Genomic DNA, 10,112 nt, shown 5'->3' on the forward strand with positions numbered 1-10,112 from the left:
ATGTAATTCCAGTAAATCTCATTTCCAAAATATTTTTCAGATGAACTCCAGAATACACCATCCAAGAAAAACTGCACAGAAACCAGTGATGCTGTAACCAGGAGAGCTTCCTTCGGCACAATCATGTTGATCCTGCTGTTTAGTGGTATCATCTGACAGCTGAACATTAACTGAGGTAGTGGAACCTTTTCAAGTACCAAGATCATTTAGTCTGGTTCTTAGACAGAAAAACCGCCTTCAAGAATTCACTGGAAGATGCGAACTTAGGCTTTTTATCACGTAGAGGAGAAAAGAGTCGCTGAAAGTATAAGCTTATGACAATTTTCAAAACAGTTACATTGAACTGGACTTTAGATAATATATATAATCGAAAACCTCATTATCGGTTCGACCTATATATGTAGCGAATTGCTGTAACTCTTTACTTTTATATTTTCTACTAACTACAAACACTAACTAATCTATACTGTGATCTGATTATGAAGAAATGCATATCATTATGTGGCTATATGGCTAATTACTAGTTAACAGAATCTATATAAATATCAGATGATGTTTTCTCTTCCCAGAAGAGTGAGATGAAATTTCGGCTTCAAACCTCCTAGGAGGTAAAGATGAAATGTGAATATTTCGACATTGTCTTAATCCTATGAATTTGTGAAAATATGGAGAAATTAAGGTACCTATATCAAGAAATTTTCTCCGAGTTACATCCCCACTCTACATTGAACGATTTTCATTCTATAGATATTCATCATTGCTGTGAAATTATAAAATATCAACGACCAATCGTTTCAGTTCAAATCTGTAACTTTTCATATATTGTGTACAAGTTTTCAATTAATAATTTCAGTAATACCGTGCAAGAATCTCATTAATAATTTGCTATGAGGAATCTCAACTGAATGTAAGCTTGAACGAGCATGTTTTTCTCGGGGAGAAAATCAATATCACATTTTCTGATTGTTATAAATCTAATGGAATCTAACCTTAGGTTTTTCTATCAAATTGTTCATTTCTATTTTATTTCTCATGATATTTTATAGTCAATTATGATAGATATTACTTTCGAGTAAAGAGTAGAAACTTTCTTGACATAGGTTATAGTCAAACTATCTGCACATCATTTCAGAACACTGAAACTTCTGCCATGTGTAACTCAATATTTAAAAGTTCATGATGACAAATGATTGCTATTTATATTGTTTTTTTTTTTGAGCGCTCGTTTTTTTAAAAATGATATTATTTGATATCAAAACCGAGAAATAATGACACTGTAATTTTAAAAAATGTATTCTCAATTCTACATATTGTTATTAGACGTGGAAATCCTGGCCTATATCATCGACTGAAAATACTATACTTTTGGTTCATATTGTGTTCGTGAAAATTTGTTCTCTGAATTCAATATTTCAAAGTGCTCCGTTTTTCGATCAAATCAAGGATTTCAATATTAAACAGTTCAATTTGGAACCATAATTCATATCAATAGTTGCTTCACCCCAGGGAAAGTGAGATAAAACGTAAAAATGAAAACAAACAATTTCTACAACTCAATGAAAATTAATTTGAGTCGGTATTTCAATTAGAATCTATTGAATTGAAATTTTCTTTAGTCAAACCTAATGATGTGTTCTTATTTAATTCCTACCTGATTTCTTTTTTAGTTTAATTATATTTTTATTGTGTTTTATCCGAGCTTTCACTGGGGATCAAATTATCTCCTGAATAGCCTAGTTCTAACTTACGCTGTTCAAACGTTTTCAGTAGAATTTCTTCCATCTGAAAGTTTCATAAAAACGACCTGTATATTATTTTGAACGCACGAATCACATGGCACTAAAACTTAGATATTTATGTGAAGAATTTCTCAAGAATCGAATACTTTTACATTCGATTTGTTAGGTACCTGTACTTGTTAGTTTCCTGTAGTAGTTTAAGTGTTAGTTCATTTAATGAAGAAAGTTGAAATACTTATTTATATGTATAGTTAAAATGTTATTATGAAGATACTCAACTGGTCAGTGTAACGAAAAAATAAATGTCAATAGACGGCGTAGTTGGACAGAAAACAGGGAATACCTTCTCATGAATCTAAGCTAATATAACTTTCATCCAATAAGATAAAGACAGTGAATTAACAAAATAATTTATTGTCATTTAAAATATATATTTTGAATTAAAACAACACAAGGATGTAGGTATCGCTTGACAGTTTTCTGTTCAATTGATTCGTACATTAAGCTATAGATCAGCATATAAGGTTTTTCGAAATGATAAATACAGTATTAATAATCAATGCAATTCGTTAGTTACCTACTGCTTCATGTTTCCTATGAAAATTATCTAGAGAATATTTTTTCAAGAATAGATTTAAGCCGATCATGATATAATAACTGATGTGCTTCCTACGCTATGAAGCTTCACGTTTAAATAAAGCATTTTCTTTGTTAACCGAATAGTATGACCAGTTGGGAATCGTTATATTGTTATATTTACACGAAAGTGGATGCAACTGCGGAAATGTTTGGAACGTATTTGATGTTATAATGTCTTCAGTCGACCAGTAAATTTGTATAGGAAGTAAGATCTGCACTTGGTAGATTCTAGGTATTGCATAGCCAATTTCCAAAAAAAAGAGTAATTTCTAACATAGGCATAAAAGGTGTTAAAAGCTTCGGATTCCTGAATTCACGCTTCATTTCAAAAACTGGCTCTAGATGAGAATTTGTCAAAGTATCCATCTATTTTATTCTCAAGAGAAATATCGTAAGAAAGATGTCGCGATAGCTTGCGTATATCTAAATAATGTTTATATCTTGAATTAATCATCTGAATTTTTGGACAGCTCTTCCTGAACAATTATGATATTTCTAAATGAAATGACTAAAATTCCCGAATATACAGGGTAGAACTTTTGAGGGGCACTACAGGGATATCGAAAACCATTAGAGATACAGGGTGGCTTATATTACACAAAAGTTGCGTTATTCAAGGATTAGTGTGTTGGTGTTAACATATCCTAAATATCCCCAATGGTTCTCGAGATATCTCGAAAAAACTAAAAATCGAGATTTTCTTTTTTTCTGTATAACTCATTCGTTTCTGGAGATAACTTCACGACATTCGGTTTGCAGCCTTATCTAACAGAGATTCTTGAGGTGTCGTCAGATTTTTTCTGTTTTCCATTGTTTCAGAGCAGCAATAGTCAATTTTTTTTCTTATGGACACCATATTGGTTCTACTTATGAGGTGAAACTACGATTTCAACAATGTATCACACTCTACAAAAATATCGAGTCTAGCTCCGCAAATTTGAACTTCCTTTCTTATTTTGGTACGCCAGAATTGTTAATTAACTTGTTACTTCGTTCAGTTATGGAACCATCACTTAATTTTTGTAAAAACTTTAATCCTGTTTGATAAGTAATGTCCTATTAATAACATAATCCTGCTGATACCAACACTCTGCATAAAGAGCAACTGGCAAAGTCTGTAGAACTTATGCTAAATTATTCAAAAAAACTTAAGTGATGGTTTCACATAACAACTGTCAACAAAGTTATTTTATAATTCTGGCTTCAGCCTACTACTACAACAAAAAAATAAAAAGGAAGCCTAGATAATCATGGAAATGCACTGACAGAAAACTCTCCAAATGAAATGGTTATGAAAATACATTGTTATATCAACATGATGAATGATTTACATAGTAGGCTGGAGCCAGAATGTTCAAATGACTTTGTTGAAAGTTGTGATGTGAAACCATCACTTGAGTTTTTTTGAATTATGTATAACAATGTCCAGAGACAATGCCATTTCTACGCTACGTAGAGTGTTGCTATCATCATGATTATGTTATTATTAGGACGTTACTTATCGAACAGGATTGAAGTTTTTACAAAATTAAGTGATGGTTTCACATAATAACTGAACGAAGTAACAAGTTATTTGACTATTCTGACACCAGCCAACTACTTCAACAAAAAAATAAAAGAAAGTTCAAATTTGCAAAGCTGGATTCGATATTTTTGTAGAGTGTAATGAATTGTTGAATTCGTAATTTCTTCCTTTAATACCTCATAAGGAGAACCAATATGGCGTCCATAAGAAAAAATTTGACTATCGCGTCTCTGAAACAATGGAAAACAGAAAAAACCTGACGACACCATTACATATTTATTATTCCACTAAAATTAGAATAATAATATTAACAGTTCTCTGCCAATCGGGTAAAAAACCATGAATATTGCTATTATTAGAATCTCTATATTGGATATTGGCTACAAATTAAATTTCCAGAAACAAATGAGTTATGCAGAAAAAAAGAAAATCTCGATTTTAGTTTCTCCAAGATATCTTGAAAACCATTGAAAATATTTTGGATCTGTCAACAACGACACACTAATCCCTAAATAACGCATTTTTTTTGTAATTTAAGCCACCCTGTATCTCTAACGGTTTTCGATATCCCTATAGTACCATCTAAATAGTTCTGACCCTGTATAAAATGAAGTTAATGATGCAGTGAGCATTTTTTTCAAATTACGAGTGTAACACTTTTCTCTTCTTCATCAGTAGCCAGTTCTTGAAAACATTACCAACCAAAATACACTAAACGTTAGTTCAATCTGTTAAATGAACTTATTTTGGTTTAGAAAATAGTCATATTTGTTGTCGTGAAATGTACTACTGAGGCTTTTTAGTATGGAGAATTGGCTTCACTAGAGCATAATCGGCCTCAAACCTATGATTTCGTCATTTTGATATAACGCTTCGAAAATTTAAAAATTGATTATAAGACTAGAGGAACAGGTTGAAGTCCAGATCCGCATAGAAAAAGTTTTGAAGGTCCACGTAGATAAGGATTCGGGATTGAATGTAAAAATAATATCCACTTACTTTCTGAGAGTGGTTTAGTGTTCCAAAGCAACAAAAGGACATATCATTTAGTATAGTCAATTTATACTCGTATTTAACCTACATATCTTTGTTCAATATTGTACCTTCGAGCTCAGTTATTTCTTGGTGTTACGGAAGCAATATGAGATCTGAGAATGGATTTGATATTCTGTATCATATTGTGAATGACAGGCTTAGTTTTCCGCATCGGAAAGTCATAAAATTATGTCAATGTTTGTTCGTACCTTCTTCGTAGGGTATATTGAGTCTGATATTTGATTTCTCATCGACTTTTCATGTAATTAATTGGTAATTTCATGAGTGAGGTGAATATTGATTCAATATAGTTGCTATTAATTTTTTTTTCAAAAAAATCAATGAAATTTGGATAGACTGTTGTTATAGAAACTCATCATCAATGAAAGGACATCACAGTTAGGTTATTAGCTTTCTGTTTATCCGGCTGAATTTTTGGTATGTTGTAGTTCTTGATTGGCTGATTAAAAAAGGTCATAGCCACAAATTTCCAAAATGGACAGTTTTCGAGATATGGAGCTTTGAAAATAGATTTTCTCTATTTTAGTATCGTAATGAGTTCATTACATTACTAAAAATAGTGCCGTAATGTAATCATTACAGCATTGTTTTCAGTTATATTGTTCGTTTTGTAGTTGTCAACACAGACTATCCTACCAAATTCCAAGACACGTCAATTGTCAATATAATATAATTTGGACATTGTGAGATGAATCCGCGATTTCTCTTTATACTGGTGGTGTTAAATGGATTTCTTCAGATACAATTCACGAATTTAATGCGTAATCATAGATTATTTCAAAATTCGAAACGTACGATTCAAATTCAAATTCCACAATCTGTCAATTTTCGTAACAGTCACACCAACTTCCAAGACACAATACAAAAGTCACTACGATGTAAAATCTGAATTTTTCATTGAATTTCGACAATATTCTACAAAACTTGACTGAAATAGAGAAAATATCGTCTAATACTCGTTGCAGAAGGCAATTCTATTTCCAACACGAATGCGAAATGAGTGTTGGAATATGAGCCCATTCTGCAACTTGTTTTAGAATATACTATCTTATCTCATTTTATAGTTGGTGTCGAGCAGTGTATGAAGAAGTATAGATTGTGGTGCCTAATATATCTAAGGAAGACCATCTCTCAATCGGGTTCTGGCATCCATATTCTATCCCAACCAATGAAAGCTCTCCGATTTATGATCAAATACCGCAAAAAATAAAAAAAAGCTCCATTACTCGAAAACTGTCCATTTTTGAGCTTTGTGGCTGAAGACAATTTTGATCAGCTCATCAAAAACTACAACTTACCTAAAATTCAGCCAAATTCTAGGAGAGCCATTTCCCTAACTAAATGTGCGGGGTTCTCTCTTCATTTAGTGATCGAATCGAAATTATTTGGAAGTAAATTCTCTGTTTCCCACATTAATTGCTTACTTATTGATTGCAGCTTCAGAATTTGTTGAAAAAATCACCATTAACAGTCCTCATATTGCTTACAAATGAACAAAATTCAAACTGAGCGCTTTATCTAATTCTTCCCAATTCGAGTTAGAACCAAAGAGATATTAGAATTAAATGAGTTTGATACTCAAAGAGCCTAATTATTAGTACAGCGAAATTTTACGAGAATTTGTCCAAAAGCAATTAATTGCTCTTATGAAGTTACAAATTATTTTTTAGGCTATCTTTACTCCATAATGAGAGATGTATGTAGAACGGTTGGTTTTTATGGTTCAATCGATATCAAAATTCTACAAGATTAACTCGAGTATTAATGAATAAATAGTAAGATTTCGAAAGCATATCTATCTGCTCTCTGCCCAGTACCCTAAAGTATTGAAAAGCTTTTTTTTTTCAAGTCTTACGGTAACATATCCAGTCAAAAATTGATAACTTATAGAACTCCTTTAGGCCAACGGCTTGACTTTATGTATATCCATTATAAGAAACGAAAAGAAATAAAATAAAATATTGCTTGTATATGGCATTTCATTTCATCTTTCACTCAAATCTTCAAAACCACCAGAATAATTGTATTCTATAAAAAATGAAACTAAAGGATTTACTAATGATTGATTGAAATTTAAAAGACGAGTATATCTTAGGTCAGGAGGAATCAATGGATTCGATGTTACTTTAATTTTTGGTTCCAAAGCAAAAAGTCTAAATGTGTTAACTCACAAGATCTTGGTGGCCAATTGTGATCACCTCTTCGAAAATAACACGGTCAGGAGACTTTTCTTGCAAATTGCGATTTTTTCGTTGTTTGTGTGGACGTAGCGCCGTCTTGTTGAAACTAAACGTTGTCCTCATCAATATCTTCCAATTCCATCATGCAAAATATGATTTAATATCGTTTGTGGGATGCCAAATTCACAAAATCAACGAGGATTGCATTTGAAACGTTGCAGGCGCAGTTTTTCTTGAGCGACGCACACGGTTGCGATTCGTCACATTACAATTTTGTTCCAATAGCTCATATGTTTCCACCAGTTCGCTATTGATGACCGAGAAGGTGTTTCATGGCGACCCAAAAGTTATTTAGTTTTACGAACTGTGACTGCAAAACCATATATCGGTCAGAATAAAATCAGAAGATCAAATTTTCTCAGAAATAAAAAAAAAATTCAAAAATGATTATTATTTCCTGAGAAAGCAATGACATACCATTTTTTTCTCAAAAATAGTCAATATGGAGCGTGTACCTACTGAAGTCACTGTCAAAAATATAATATCGTAAGATTAAATTCGAGAGAAATTGAAGAAGAAAATTTGAAAAATACATAATTAATATTTTATGAGAATGTAGTGACTTACCATTTTTTCTTCATTTCCCTGAATCTCAAAAGTTGGAAAGATCGTGAAGTTCGTTAATATGATGGTTTTTATTTGAATGGGTCCTAGAATTGTCCTCTCATATATAAGCATGTTTCTTATGGAACACCCTGTATATCATAAGATCTGCTAATGAAAAGACAGGGTGTAAAATATAATATGAATTTCTGAATATTATTACGTACTAAAAACCAACTAACCTATCGTTCTAATTTCAAAAAAATGTACAGTAGAACTCCAATTATCCGAAGTAATGGGGACCGGGGCCCATTCGGATAATCAAATATTCGGATAATCGGATTTTTTTTAAAAAAATTGCCATTGGAGAGAATAAAAGCTACGTTTTGATATTGCACTATTTTTTTATTATTGAATTAAATGAAAGAAACATGAAATTTTCACATGTTTTAAATATAAATAAAATGTACTTATGTACAAGTTTAGAAATAAAAATCATTGTTTTTTAAACATCTCCGTCAATGTAAGCTGTTTTGCGGTCTTCAACCGTTTTCGGGCAGCCAGGTCACGCATTCGCTTGACGGTGAGCAGTTGCAAGTGGTCACACTCGGGCTGACGCTCCATCCACTTCAAAGCAGTCTCGAGACCGGCAAATGCTTCACTAGCTGATGGTCCAGCGTCTACTTCAACATCAGCAGAAAGTTCTTCTTCCACTTCCACTTCAACATCTTCTCTCACACTTACAACAATTTCATCGTCATTGAGAATTTGAAAACCAGGGTCAGACGTGTCACAAGCCATCCACTCTCCTACATCTTCAGCACTTACTTCTGTACAGCCAGGAATTTTAACAATCATTTTTCTTATTTCCTCTAGTGACAACGCATCTTCATCATCATCATCCTCTCCATATTCTTGTTTCTCATATTCTTCAGATTCTTTTTTTTTGTTCTTCTCAGACGGTAGGCCTTTCAGTTTATTCCACGCACGTCTTAGCGTCACTGGCGTAACCAAACTCCAAGCTTCCGCTACAATGTAACAGCAGTCCTTTAAATTTATTTTGCTATGATTTGCCAAAACCAATTCTTCATCTTCAGCACCTTCGATCAGCAGTTTTCTCAGCAGTTGCCTTCTGTAATGGCGCTTCATTGTTTCAATAACAGACTGGTCCATGGGTTGCAGCAAACTTGTAACATTGGGAGGCAAAAACGTCGTTTTAAACTGCCCATTCTCTCTTTCCAACAGTTCTGCTGTAGGATGAGTGGGTGCGTTATCAACAATTAAAAGCACCTTACTGCCTTCTTTTCCCACCGATTTTTGGTGCTTTTTCACTTCAGGAATAAACACTTCATCATACCATTCGGTAAACAAAGCTGCAGTCATCCAGGCCTTGGGTTGACTTTTGTAGAAGAGTGGAAGTATTTTTACGTTTTTAAATGCTCTTGGATTTCTTGATTTTCCTATCAAAAAAAGTGGCAGTTTATGATTTCCAGTGGAGTTGGCACAGTTAAGCACTGTAACACGTTCTTTACTGACCTTATGTCCAGGGGCACTAGATTCCCTTTTAGAAGCCAAAGTGGTTTTTGGTAATGCTTTCCAAACAAGGCCAGTTTCATCGGCATTATAAACAAACTCTGGATCATAGGATTCTGATGCAGTTTTAAATTTTTCAATAAAATTTTCAGCTGCTGCAGAGTCTGCTGAAAGCTTCTCACCAGCCAAATCTAACTCGCGTACACCATGCCTGAATTTAAAATTCCTTAGCCAGCCGTTACTAGCCTTAAAAGATGAATAACCAAGCTTTTCCGCTAAGATTTTGGCTTTTTCACAAAGGATTGGACCTGAAATCGGATTTCCCATAGAACGTTGCTGCAAAAACCATTTAAACACAGCATCTTCCAAATTTTTGTTGGTTGCTGTCTTCATTGTTTTCCTGGAGGAACTTCCATCTCCATTTTCAAGCACCGAAACAAAGTTTAAAAGTGTTGACTTACTGTTTTTAATGTCAGAAATTGTTGCTTGTCCAACACCATAAATCTCAGACAACTTCTTACCCGTTACACCTTTATCGAGTTGCTCTATAATTTTCAGTTTGTCCGCTAACGATAGCACAACACGTTTTCTTTTCGAAGCCATGGTATAAAAACAATACAGTATTGTACACGCACAAACAAAAGTAAGCCGTAGCGAAAGAGTAGCGTCCTCGAGCAAGGTCAATAGCACACTGGCTAATCAAAACAAACAATGACAGGTGCGCCGTGACTGCAATGTGCCGGAACTTGTCTTAACTTGTTAAGACAAGTCAAGTCAAGACTTGACGCGCAAACACTGGCTTCGCGGCTTTTTTGTGATTCGGATAATCGGCGATTC

General features: G+C 33.5%; 2 protein-coding genes across 2 annotated transcripts in view; one reads left to right on the forward strand and one right to left on the reverse strand.

Moving 5' to 3' along the window:
• Positions 1–2,975, forward strand: part of LOC123678531 (acetylcholinesterase-like) — an 83,108-nt gene extending 80,133 nt beyond the window's left edge. Inside the window, exon 5 of the mRNA XM_045615605.1 lies at positions 41–2,975. Coding sequence (XP_045471561.1) covers positions 41–156 — 116 coding nt within the window. The 3' untranslated portion in view covers positions 157–2,975. The remainder of the gene's footprint in view (positions 1–40) is intronic.
• A 5,262-nt stretch (positions 2,976–8,237) lies between these two features.
• Positions 8,238–9,878, reverse strand: LOC123678724 (jerky protein homolog-like). The gene has a single exon (XM_045615879.1). It carries the CDS (start codon positions 9,876–9,878, stop codon positions 8,238–8,240), a length of 1,641 nt encoding a protein of 546 aa, XP_045471835.1.
• Between the last annotated feature and the right edge of the window lie 234 nt (positions 9,879–10,112).

This window comes from Harmonia axyridis, chromosome 4 (genome assembly GCF_914767665.1).
Source record: "Harmonia axyridis chromosome 4, icHarAxyr1.1, whole genome shotgun sequence".
Taxonomy (NCBI): Eukaryota; Metazoa; Arthropoda; class Insecta; order Coleoptera; family Coccinellidae; genus Harmonia; species Harmonia axyridis.

Excerpts from the sequence above, each read along its gene's own strand:
- LOC123678724 (XM_045615879.1), bottom strand. The coding sequence starts at position 9,878 with ATGGCTTCGAAAAGAAAACGTGTTGTGCTATCGTTAGCGGACAAACTG.